General features: G+C 36.9%; 1 protein-coding gene and 1 pseudogene across 14 annotated transcripts in view; both read left to right on the top strand.

Moving 5' to 3' along the window:
- Positions 1-13,551, top strand: part of DMD (dystrophin) — a 2,254,165-nt gene that overhangs the window by 2,192,205 nt on the left and 48,409 nt on the right. For all 14 annotated transcript variants that reach the window (XM_036227218.1, XM_036227217.1, XM_016132668.2 and 11 more), the window contains 3 exons: positions 1,415-1,480; positions 2,590-2,655; positions 5,349-5,507. In XM_036227218.1, coding sequence (XP_036083111.1) covers positions 1,415-1,480; positions 2,590-2,655; positions 5,349-5,507 — 291 coding nt within the window. The remainder of the gene's footprint in view (positions 1-1,414; positions 1,481-2,589; positions 2,656-5,348; positions 5,508-13,551) is intronic.
- LOC118608407 lies at positions 9,212-9,330 on the top strand (annotated as a pseudogene).

The raw sequence follows: 13,551 nt of genomic DNA, 5'->3' as shown, positions 1-13,551 counted from the left end.
TTAGCAGATTAACTCTCCAAACATATAGTGAAGATTCACATGGAAATTTTTGGCTATACCTAGTAAATTGGGTAGTCATCCTTTTGTTTCTTCATGATAGTTTAAACGTCTTTGTAGTTTATTACAAATTTGATTATGGTTTCTCTTGACATAAATTGGTTTCATAAATAAGATATTTATCTCTCAGGGAAGACTTCAGTTCCCTAGTTATTTGCTGTAGTGTGTTGGAATCATCTTATGACTATATGTTTTAAGAAGTATGGATTTCTAGCACATTCCCTATGTAAGTCTAGGTAACTGCATGTGGGTTACTTTATGTAAGAAAAATAAATAAATATCTTCTTAGCGTTCCTACCAAGTCCTTGAATGCTGCTTGGATGTTGGACTAAACCACTCCTCACTGAATAGATTACTGTTGACTTTTGGATTCATGTCTTTACCTAAGGGCTTTCTAAGAGTCATTTTGTCCTATTCCAATTAAAACAAAAAAGCACAAGCCCAACCTAGTCTTCAAAACAAATGGATCTTTTTTTCCAGAAGTTAATCCAGAGCTACTATAACAACTTCAAGGATAATTAATAAGTCAGATATGAAAGGGTAGAAAAAATGTTAATCCTACCAAAATTCTGGTCTATGGAGCTAAAGAAAAAAAAAGGGAGGTTTTATACCCAAGAAATATGTAGAATATTCATGCTAATTAATTCCCTCCTCTTGTTTTCCCCTCTGCATATTAATTAGCGCATCATATCCCTAATAAGAAATATTTTCAGATATCGTGACATTCTATTGAATTTAGTCATTCTTTTAAAAAACATTGAAATAAAATTTTGGGTCATTCAGTTTTATTCTTTGAAGTAGTAATATAGTCCTGCTGCTAAATTGGTAGACGTAGTCCTTTACAAAATTGCACAGACCAAGACATCTCGATACATGGAGTCCTAAGAAGTCTTGGACTGGAGTGGCCAAAAATTGTTGACTGTGAATGTACTAGGCAAACATTCAGTAAGAAGGGAATCTAATAAATGACACAGGTGTAAGCTGTTGAAAATTTTAAACCACATAGTGCTAAAATAATTTCAGAACTAGAGGATATGAGATTACAGATACAAAGTAGGAGGACAAAAGGTCACGTAGAGATGGTCTCCCTCAACCTTTTCTAAAATTGAAACTTTCCACAGAAGTTTTTGATCTCTCTTTATGGCTTTTGATAAAAGCAGAAATATGAGAATTCTTCTCTCAAACCTGGATTTAAAATACTGGATAATATCTAAAATAGGAACAACTAAAGGTATACATTATCCATAGAATTAGAATAAAAGCATTCTAGGCCATGTATATAACAGAACTGTGTGGTGGGGTTTTTTTCTCCATTAATGGATGGTATCTGTGACTAATCACATTTTCTGCCTTATAGGCCTGCCTCGTCCCCTCAGCTTTCACACGATGATACTCATTCACGCATTGAACATTATGCTAGCAGGTATGAGACTAGTTGAATGCCAGGCAAATATTGATTAAAGTAACTAACCAAGGAAAGCTAACCTATAATAATTTTAAACGAATCTTTTTCCCCCCCAATCTTGTCTGATTTCTACTAATTAACTTGCCCTCTAACGTGCATGCCATCCCACTGCATGTTGATTTTGGACACCAATAAAAGCATTAGTCCAGAATAATCTCCCTTAACCCTGGCCTTAAACATTTCTGATAGTTTTATTATGTTTTGTATACTGAGCACGTTTAATAAATTGGCTTAGAAATCGTATAAGCTTCTTAGAAAACTGCTGGACCAGACATACATATGTGAAGAAATGGTACTATGTTATGCAGAGAATATGAAAGCATTGGCTTTCCATTTGTGTGTTTATTTTACATAATATGCTATAAAGAAGAGAATAATTGATTTCCCTAATCCTTGGACCTTTCTGTCTCACTTTCTTTGTGTTTGAGATAATTTTTATACCTAAAAACTGAATTGCTAATTGTAAGATATCTTATGCTTGTTAAATAAATCTGTAAGAGTGTGGTTAACTTTTTTTTTTTTAGTTGTAAAAAGACTTTATTATTGTCTGAGGTGAAGGAGGTTTTCAAAGGTAAAAATTGGTAGCAGAATGTGTAGAGCACTACTGTGAATCCATCTTTTATCAATATTCTCACTGCTGAACATGTTTATCAACCATGGAAAGCGTTAACTAGCTATATATGTGTTGTCAGTGGAAAGCTAATGGTCTTAAAAAAAAACATGGGGTAGTGTAAGGTACAGAATGTATTTATTGTGAGGGAAGCTTTTCTTGTGAAGACAATGACCTGTTCTCAGTGAAAGGAAGATCGATCTGTGAAGAAAAAGAGAAAAACAACAAAATACAACTTCCCTTATAATTTATAGCATAAATGTAAAGCTACTAACTAGCTGTGGTCTACTACTCACTGCTTCAAATGGTTAGGCCAACACACACATCCTTTAATTTGAAGGATTCCTTTCTCCTCTTGACGTGATTTATCCTTTAGTTTTCAGGAATGTTCGATTAGGTCTTGAATAGATTCTAAGAAGTCACATAAGTTTTAATGAGCTTTTACGTTTTTTATCAGGCTAGCAGAAATGGAAAACAGCAATGGATCTTATCTAAATGATAGCATCTCTCCTAATGAGAGCATGTAAGTATTCTGTCTCTTTTTACAAAATGTTCCTGAAGATGAAATTGCTTTGAGGGATTTAGAGGTAGGGTAGCACAGAAGATAGGAAATAGCATTATATGCATTTGATCTTTCAAGGAGCCATTCATTTACTCTTTTTCCCCCTAATTCTTAACCTAACACAGAATGAGCTCATCCAAATGTGGCTTTATTGGTATTCCAGAGTAGCAAACACAGTTTGCCTTATTCTTATTTAATATCATATTATCTCAAATTGCAGTTCCAGATCCTTTAATTAAATGCTTAATTTCTGACCAGACCTGCCAGATATGTAAAGGGGTTGGATATAAATTTTTTAAGCAATGGGTTAGTATTTTCTCCATTCATGGGTAGTGGAGATACATAATCATGGCATAGTTGCATTGGTATTCCCCTATGGTAGGTTAGTTTCCTTCAGAGATCTGAAGTAGTAGATTTTTGTGATTTAACATCTTCACGAGCTAAATAAAGTGAGACAATCTAGTAACAGATCACAAGTTTTTTGTGGAACGATAATCCAGGTGTGTCCAACTAAAGGAAGGAGAGTGAGTGATGTTAAAGGGGCAGGGAACACAGCTCTGGCAGGGAAATAGGGCTTCATTATAGAGTAGGGAAAGTGGTCACAATAAGGAAGACAGAGAAATGTCACCATGAATGAAGGGCCTGAGGTGGAGGAAGCAGAATAAGAAGCTAAAATGATGGGGGGAAAAATAAGGCTCTGCTAACTGAATAGATAAGTTAGAGAGATGAAGTCTAGTCAGAGTACAATAATGTTTTTAGTTTGATAACTTATGGATGTCTCACTGCATTGTCGTGGAAAATCTAGGCAAAGGGAAGAATGGTAAATTTATCATATGTAGTAGATATGGCAACCCAGAGTTACACTCAGATGAGATGAGAAAAAGACCTTTAGAAGGATTAGACCGAGGGCGATAGTGTCAGTGGCGTTTCTACATAACTGGTTATTGAAGACATGGGAATAAATCATCTCATCTGATACAAAAAGGTGATTAAAATAGTAAAGAAACAAGTCAACACTCAACCATTTCTGTATGACTTACTTAAAATAAAACAACCTTTTCCCCAAACATAGCTGTGGCGCATTCTCTTTCTTAGCTATGGGGAAAAGTATTAATAGTATTAACACATGAAATACTTTGACAGGAAAATATGTGACCAAAGAATGAGCCAAATGTAAACAACCTGAATGATTTGCTTCTTTGGGTCACCGATTTTAATATTAGTAGCTCTACCACATTCAAACTGATTCAAGTTGTATCCGTATAATATTGGCTGCCATTCATTGACTGCCTAAGAGAACAGTAAGAAAAGTTTAATTATAGCTATCTGTTGTAATTAAACATGGAAAGTTCTAGCAATAAAATTTCAGAATTTGGGAAGAGGAATAATAAATTAGGTGGTAAAACGGCTTTCATTTTATTTTTAAATGAAAGTTAGCTTTAACTCATTCTGAGGACATGAAATCCATTTTGCCTCATTGGTTGGTAAAATCATGAGATTTTAGGGGGTAAGTCTGGGAAGTGATTTGGAGAATTAGTCTACTTCATTTAAATGTTTATTTTTAAAACCTAATAATTATTTTTAGTCAGCTTTTCACTTCATCCAATCACCTGGCTTGATGGACCAAAATCATATAAATCAGGATTTTTCCTAATTTTTTTTCCAACTCAGAAGACATGGAGATGAGAAAAGGAAATAAAGTGGGTGTGAGGAGGGCAATATTATTAACCTCTCATCTTAATGGTATTTAGCCAAACAGAGCTTCAGTCTAAGAACACAGAGGTGGTCTTTTTTTCCTCCCTCAGAACAAAGTTCTCACAGCTTGGAAGTACACAGTCTTTTTAGGAGCTATGAGCAATGCATTTAGAACATAATTTCTTCTGTTTAGTAGAGAGTTCCTAGTTTCAAGGAAAGATTGTCGCTGCCTCCCAAAATATAAATAAGCCTTTTGCTTCTTGGTTCCCTAAGATTAGTCCTTAAAAGTCGCTCTAAAGAATGAGTTGTTCAGTTTTCTTTTAGTCACCTTAAATGGCATTTTTTTCTTGCAATTTTTGTTTTTCTTTCTAAATAATAATTGAATCAAGCAGTCGTTTGTCTAAAGTTTCATTATTTTTACCATCCTGCCTCTGTGGCTTTTTATAAGTTCAAACAGGCTTACTTAAGCAACCCTTTTTGATTACATTGCCATCCACTGAACAGAATATTTACTCTATTATTTTAAGAGCTACAGTTTTTTCATGGTCAGTATCAACAATAGCGTGGGCTAGGGAACAGATTATCTTGACAGGTTTGGTAGCAAAAGCGTTGTTTAAAAAAGCATTAAACAGCCATTGTTATATCTTTTAATATTTATTAACTATTGGTTAAACTGCTGACATAGAGTCCCAGTATTTCTGTAATTCTGCCCTTCATTTACCCATGTAAATAGGCCAATCAAATTCAATCGGAAATAGAGCAAGAAACACTCTGAATACACCAATAGGATGGTAGACCACAACCTCAACAGTATCAAAATGTCTTTAGAAACAGGTGAAAGGGTCTTATTAATTGTTAAGAGCAAATAAATGTTTCTATATTTAAATACCCACCCGAGTCCCTGACCCCCAAAGCAAATAAGGGGGAAAAAAAACAAAACCTTTGATTTTATTTTCCAGAGATGATGAACATTTGTTAATCCAGCATTACTGCCAAAGTTTGAACCAGGACTCCCCCTTGAGCCAGCCTCGTAGTCCTGCCCAGATCTTGATTTCCTTAGAGAGTGAGGAAAGAGGGGAACTAGAGAGAATCCTAGCAGATCTTGAGGAAGAAAACAGGTGAGTTTTCTTTCTAGCTTTGTCATTGGTATGCAGAATGCATACACTTGCACACAGAGAAAAGTGCCAGGAATCTTCACTTAGAGTCGTTCTATGTCTAATTGTTTTCTCCAATAATCTGTTTAGCGCCATTTATGGATTCTTTTTTTCATTATCTGAAAGAAGAAAATGAATGCAATAGTGTAATTAAGAACTCATATTTTAGGTTTTAAAGGAATTAATGCTGATGGGTGGTATTTGATTGGTTGCATGTGTTTCAGAGGCATCGATTTTCTATTTGAGAGTAGAATTTAAGAACAAAGCAGGTCATTTAATTTTATGATTATACAATATGTACATATGTTTGGCCATATTACCTCTCTCGAATCATTTAAGAAAGTTGGTTCATCAGCTCGGTCATATTTGGGAACAAATTGATTCATCTTATTTCTCATCATCAAATACAGATATCATTCATGCTCACCATCATAAAAGAATAGTGAGATGATTCCAGTTGTCAGTCATCACCTGAAAAAGATGTTCATATAAAAATAGTAGAAATTGTAGAAGTAAAAGACTTAAGAAAATTCACAATGACTACAGAGAGGACAAAGATGTAAAAATCTGGGATATTGTGTGGTGTCAGGAAAATGCAGATCTTTGGACTTTTACTTTTGTATTACATTTATTATATCATAGGTCCCTTGGTCAAGAAAGGCTTTTATGCATGATCACTCCTAATTCAGTGTGCCTTCTTTAGACAAATGCCACCGGGCAAGTCTTTAAAGGAGCAATTGTTCAAATTTATGGGATTTGAGTACTTTCATCTCTTTGGTTTAGCCCAAGGCACCAAGATATCATAACCTAGGCAGCAGGGTATATCTGAGAAATAGTGCCCTCAGGGAGTATGTCACCAGGAGATGAAAAAGCAAACTGCCACTCATTCAGTGCTTTCTGCTGCCACTTCTTTCTTTTTAGCTCTTGATAGCCCTGACCCTGTGGCCAGAGCTCCTTATCTAGTCGATTCCCTTTACTCTTTTTCCCACCCTTCCAATAAATCCTCTGTACTGACTCTAGTTGTACATCTTTCCAGAACCAAAACACATCATGGCATTGGATTTCTACAAGCAGAAAAAAGTCCAGCTTCTCAGCTGGGTATTTAAAACCTTCCACAATTTTCTCTTAACTTGCTTTTACAACTTCATCTTTTGTACCTGTGTTCTGGCCATGCTATCATAGCTGTTTCTGAATGCATCCTGCTCTCATCCATTTTCTGGGTCAAGCTCAAGCTTACTCCTTAGCTTAGCTGCTAAGCCCCATCCCTTCACTGCCATGTCTGACAAAGGAGTCCTACTCATTCTCCATGACCTTGCTCAAAATAATTTTCCTCACAACCCTGCTAGATCACTGCATTTGGAAGTAATCTATCTTTTGTCTATGTTCTCAGAATACTTTGGGCTTTTGCCATAGCATTTCCCAACAGTTTGTCTTTTTATCAGTTTTTCCCAACACCTCCCTCTAACATGATGGTGAATGCCTTCGGGGTAAGGTTGTCTTAATCCTCTTAAAGTCTATTTAGTGGATACTCTGAAACTGTTTGGTAAAAACAAATATTAGAAATACAACCAAGGTGTCACATGAGTACCATCCAGGAGGCAGCATGTTTTCATTTTTGTGGTAACATTTTTGGCCTTATTTGTAAGACCGGTTGGCAATGAAGACCATGCACAGAAAAACATTTCCCTCTGCCTTACTGAGAATCATCATTAATATCCATTTATGTTAAATCTTTCATTATTTTAGGGGTCAAAGTCAAACAGGAAGAAAAAGTTGGAATTGACATTATAAATAGAATTGGATGTTACCCAGGGGTGAAAATATTTTTGTACTATGTGATCGTTGCCATTGTGTAATAATCTTTGTATCTCATTGGTCAAGAGGTATCTTGTTTGCTGTTAGCATACTTTCCTTCCATACCATGAAAACCAAGCTAAAGAGTATTGGTAAAGAGTACTCATAATTATCATTTATATATAATATAATCATTTTCAAAGCATGTTAATATACTTTGGGTTACTTTAATCTTCCTAAAATCTCTGTAAAGCAGATGGATGGGAAAATGCAGATTCATAGAGGTTCAAATGGCTTGACCCAGATTTTACAATCAGCCACTGGCAGAAGCAAGTTCAAATCCAGATTTTTCTGACTCAAAATAGTACCAGAGAATAGTCATTCTGTGTAAATATCATTTACATGGGACTGTGACATATTCCCTAGAACAGACCTTAATTTAAGGGAATATTTTTAAGGACTAGATATGGTTAAACTGGTTTATCTATTTGTGGTACAGCGATAACCACTTTACCCTGTAAGATATTCAAGACCATTCCCCCAAAAAATGAGATGGTTTATTCTCTGAAAGAAAGAAAAAAAATTACACCAAGGCCACTTAGAGCTAAATGAAGAATCTGGTGTTGATGCAAGTCTTTGTATAAGTTATCTTGACCTTTAAGTAAAGGTCAGGATGAGCTTCCTTCTTTCTCCCTTCACTTTGTCACATTTTCACATCCTACCAAATCCCAAAGAAATGTCTCTATAGAGTTCTTCTCCTGAAAATAGTCTATCTGGTTTCCTTTGTTCAGTACTCTCCTGTCTTCTTGAACTTCTCCTCAAATCTCATCAGTGCCATAGCTTAGCTTTCATGACCCGTGAATTCAGTGTTGCTTAACTTAAGGACCCTTTAAGTCACCATTTCCTGTCCTTCCTCTGAGAGAGCCCAGGAGGTCATTAGATACCCTCTCCCACTGCCTCTGCCAAGCTGGCTGTATTTCCCAAGTCAAATTGGCCACATAATTGGACAAATACAAGCATACTTTTATAGAAAATGGGAATGGATAATTAAAATTGAGATTGTCCCATGACCTTTGGATGTGTACTAACTATATCTGTGCGCATTTTATGTTCCTTTATTCTGTAACTATGACATCTCCAAATGTCAGTTAGCAAAGGACAGAGACTCGGAGTTCTGCATTCCTGACTAGACATGTTATTGAATTCTGTTAATTATTCTTATTCATGAGACCTCCCTCAATCCCTTTGGAAAATGGAGAATGGCTAATTTAGAAGTATCTCAGGGGTGTCTTATCTCTGTCTTTAAAATTTCATTTCTTCCAATTTTTGCACATAGTATTCAATAAATGTTTGTGGAATAAATTATTGAATAAATGAATTGAAATGAAGCTGAATTTATTTTAATTGTAGCACTCATGCATGTACTTTTGACTAAAATCCTTTTTAAAACCTAATTTCATAGAGAAAAGCCTTTCAAAAGCTTCCACTTGCTTTTCAAAATACTTTCCTTTTTCAAACTTCCCTTGATTAGTGCCAAGCATTGCTTTGTCATAAATTTAGAATGTTAAAAATTCATTTTCCCGATTCCAGGCCCTGTATGTCTCACCCACTGGCATTCTCTGATTCTTGGTTAATGCCACAAAGATAAGGTGATAGCTCTTAGCAAAGCTACATCTGACTCTGAATTTTCTTAATAGTGTCTGTCATAAATTTGGGTGACTGATGCCTAATACGATCTTTAATGTTTTGCATCTGCGTGATGTCTCTCCCTCATACTGTAGATAATTCAGATGCACCTTTATTTGATTGAGACCATTTGGATGTTGAGAACTTGCTCCATTGTGTGTCTTTAACATTGCAAACTCAAAGTTTGCATCTATGGCCATGCCACCCAGAACAAGCCCAATCCCATCTGATCTCAGAAGCTAAGCAGGGTCAGGCCTGATTAGTACTTAGATGGGAGACCACCTAGGAAGACCAGGTGCTGTAGGCATAAAAAATAAAAAAATAAGGGACTGTAAACTGACAAGGTCCTTGTAATCTGTGAGGTCAACCAAGGGTTGCCTCACTTAAAAAACAAAAACAAAACACTCAAAGTTTGCTTTTTTCCCCCACATATAGTAAAGCCTGCAATTTCCTGACTTAAATCTGAGGTGTTAAATTCTGACGTGTTTTTCTCTACACTGTCGAAATGAACCAAGACTTGTTCTGAAATTCTAGGTATGAGCGTAGCAATGAAAAGGTGGCCTATATGAGAGACAAAAACTCATTGCCATTCTGCTGGCTGCATAGCAAATGATTAGATTGTTCCTATATTTAAAAGGAAGGTAGATACCAATCTGATTCACTGTGAAGTCTAAAGTTAATTAAAGTTGCTACTAGATGTTATATGACAGCAGGAAATTCTGGATTCTTAGTACCTACCCAGTACCTTTCCTGTGTCTTTTTGTTGGGTGACCAGGTGTTAAACAGCCTAAATTTGAGTTTTCTCTTGTTCCTTTAATTCCTCCAATGATTATGCAAGATTATTAATGTCCTATTCAAAGTAATTTTAGATTGGTTACTTATACAACTGAATTAAACTAGCTAGAAAGCATGATCCTGTTGGTTTACTTGGTAAACAATGTGATAACTTTGGGCCAGGGGCTAGTAGTTTTCAATCTTCACAGACTCAAGATGTCCTTATTCCATGTTCCTTTGTTTGAGTCTCCAATGATGGTGAGAAGATAGCCAAGAGGGAATCCGAAGGGCGTCAGGAGTGGACATTCCAAGCAGAGGGAGGAGCATAAGCAGAGGTTTCAGGACGAGGAACAGCAGACAGTGTTTGGGAAATGGCAAAAAATTGCGCTACTTTTGTCATTAGGCGAGGAATGGGAGGAGATGAGGCTGGACAGATGAGCAAGGCCAGGTTGGGAGGGCACGGTGGCACGCTGAATTGATGCCTCCTCACCTAATACAGGTAGCCACTGAAGGGTGTAAGCCAGAGGAAATGCTGTTAGATTGTCACATGTATCACTCAGCCAGCTGTGTGAAGAGTAACTGTGAAAATGACAATATTGACAGAAGGAAATCAAACTGGGAGGTAGCATGGAAATCCAGGAAAGAGGTGATTAGGGCCTATAAAGTAAGGTAATAGAAATGGGAACGATAGGCTGAATTTGAAGGATATTTCATGGGAGGGACAGGGATGTTTGTTTTTGGTGATTTGATGGGTCTGGGGAGGGAAGGAATAAGTCCCAGTTCTGGTGGGCACATAGCAAAATGATGGCTATTTGCAGCTGAGATTGACAGTACAGGAGGAGTAGCAGCAAGTCCCTTCTTTATTTATATTCTACATAAATACAGATTTATAGTTTTATAGTGTTTATACAGGTGTTACAAGAGTCAAGTGGCTGGAAGGTGGTGAATGGGCTATGGGAGAGACTGAGTTTGAGGTCCTAGAGACATGCACACCTGTTAATGTCTGATGGTGAGAAATGGAACTTTGAGGCTCACATGAGAGGTATGAGCCAGAGATGTGAGATCTAACAGTCTCCAGCTCACAAGTGGTAGTTGAAATTGTGAGAGTGAATTTAAACCGGGTGAGTGAATTTATCTACCCAGGGATTGTATGGCAGAAGGAAAACACTGAGCTTTGGAGAACTTTGGAAAATGTGAACATTAAAATGTTTATTTAATTACTTTAATTTTAATCAATAATAACAAAATCCAAAGGGTTCAGAAAGACATATAGAGGAAGTGAGTCTTTCTTTAACCTTGTCTTCTGGCTGTAGTATTCCTGGCTCTGCAGGCTACCACTTCATTGGTTTCTTGTATTCTCTTTCAAAGATATTCCCTGTGTATGCAAATATTTGCAAACCTGTGTTGGGATCATTTCACACAACTCCATGTGGTGTTCGCTCTGGTCTTCTCTTTTTACCTAAAGATCCCTAATTAATTTTCTCACGCTAAAGAAGGACGCCAGAATAGGGAAAGAGAGCTTGGGAATAACAGGAGCATTTTCCCAGAGAGCTATGATGGAGAAGGGTTAAGGGCACAGGAGCACAGGGGGTGGTATGGCCACGAATGGAAGAAGGGCCACCTCTGAAGACAATGTGATAGGTGAAGAACTTAGGGTAAGGAACAGGGATAGGGAGTATAACAGAATGAATGTTAAATGTACAGTAGATGTTGTTGGTAGTTGATAGAGACTGATTCCCATAGCTGGTTTGTACATCTTTTTTCAAGTTGGACTATGGGGGAAGGGAGTAGTAGCCGTGAACTTTAATGAAACTAGGCCTTTGTGTCACTTGGCAATAGAAGCCTCCCAAACAAAGTGAGTGTGTTTCCCCACATAATTGGACAGCCAAGATATTTTATAGCAAGAGAAGCTGCTATATGAAGAGAAGCTGAAGAGCATACACATTGCATTTAGTAGGCTCTGTAAGAGTCAGCCGCCTCAGCTCCACTCAGGCAGGGAGGACAGGTCCATGGGGTAGGATCACCATGATTCAGAGGCTCAGTTTCTAACTAACTGGTCCACTGACTCAATTTCCTTCACTTTATCTAGACTTAATCGAAGCCTGAGGGGACCAATTCATACAATCCAATTCATGGAAGTAGATGGATAACCCAGAATGACAATTTTATTTCTCCCTTTATCCTAATTCTCCTTCTTTTAAACCGTCTTGTTATATTAAGTCTATTCATGTTGCCTTAAACATTTCTGTGGAACAGCACAGGGTTTAAGTATAAATACTAAGTCTATTAAAATGGGGAATACATATTTTTTAGAGACTAGACTCATTGCTCCATTCTAGGGTCCTGTATCTTAGAATCAGATATCAGAAATCAGAATAAAAAGCAAATTATTGTCTGGTGAGCATGGAATTTTGGCCTAGGAAATTGAATAGTCATGAGGACCATTTCATACCACCAAAAAAAATACCCCTCTGGTGATTAAAATATTCACAACTTATAGGTGCAACTGCCACCTCCCTAGAACAGGCTGGATAAAAGCTGGAGTTGTTACAGTCCATTTTTCCTTTTTAGATCCTCCATGAAGACCCTCATCCTCCTTTCGGCTTTCATTACCAGACCATCCTGCTACAGAATTGATTATAGTCATAACTTTCTTTAGTTACTTTCCAGGCCTAAGGATATAATTCCATTCAATTCAGCAGATAGTGAATGCTTAATGTGTTTTTCAAACTGCCAGGACTACAAAAATGAATACGCTTGGTTCTTATTCTCATGGAGCTCAAAATTTAATAAAAGGCTTTAAAATATAAACAGCTAATTATAACCCAGTGTTACAAGTGCTCTGGGGGCACAGATGTGAATGATTAATTCTGGCCAAGAGATTGGAGAGACCTTCACAAAAGGAGCTGATAAAAACTGTATAGGAGTTTTCCAGGCCGGGGGCAGGGGGAGTGGCGGTCAGGGCGGCGGAGAATGAGCTTTCCAGACCAATGGGATAGTGAGTAATGTATGGCCAGAGCACAGAATAAGAGAGTAGTGAACAGTAGGTGGAGACCACTATTTAAAGCACTTTACATGCATTATACAAAGGAATTTGGATTTTATCCTATAAGCAGTTAAACAACAAAGGTTTTCTGAGAAGGGGATGATTGAAAAAAATAATTGTAGGCAGGGAACTAAAGCCATGGAGATTAGTAGAATGACAGTAGAACAGTTTGTTGAAAGATGGCCAGGTTCTGAACTAAGGATATCTTAGGCAAGTGAAGAAGGGATCAAGAAATGGGAAGGTCACACTAAAGCAGGCCAGGGGAGAAGGAAGAGGGACAAATTGCTTGATATAAAATTTCATAATTGGGGAACTGGGAATTTAACATTAAAAAGCAAACAAAACACAACATGGTGCACAGAGGAAAAGCTACTGATTTGCAAAGGTCAGTGGAAAGAGAAAAACACTACACATTGGGCATACTGAGTTCTATTTGCCCCAAGGACATTCAAATGGAAATTTCCTATATTGATGTTAGGCATTCACTTTCCTAAAAGGATTTGGGGAAAAAAATTAACAATAAAGTTCTCACAGTATAAATCATAAGTAAGTGAATATAGTAGGGATTAGCATATAAGTGTAAATACTAAGTCTGTTAAAATGGGAGTTGATATAATTGAACTTCAGATTAGATCTGATCTGAGCTAAAGCCAGGGGGATAAGAGGGAACATAATGATTTGTCTCTCTCTTCATGTTCCATGAAAGAA

The sequence above is a fragment of the Rousettus aegyptiacus genome, unplaced genomic scaffold (assembly GCF_014176215.1).
Source record: "Rousettus aegyptiacus isolate mRouAeg1 unplaced genomic scaffold, mRouAeg1.p scaffold_m13_p_9, whole genome shotgun sequence".
Classification (NCBI taxonomy): domain Eukaryota; kingdom Metazoa; phylum Chordata; class Mammalia; order Chiroptera; family Pteropodidae; genus Rousettus; species Rousettus aegyptiacus.
Note: the sequence above shows the minus strand (reverse complement) of the source record. Positions and strands in the feature narration are given on the sequence as shown.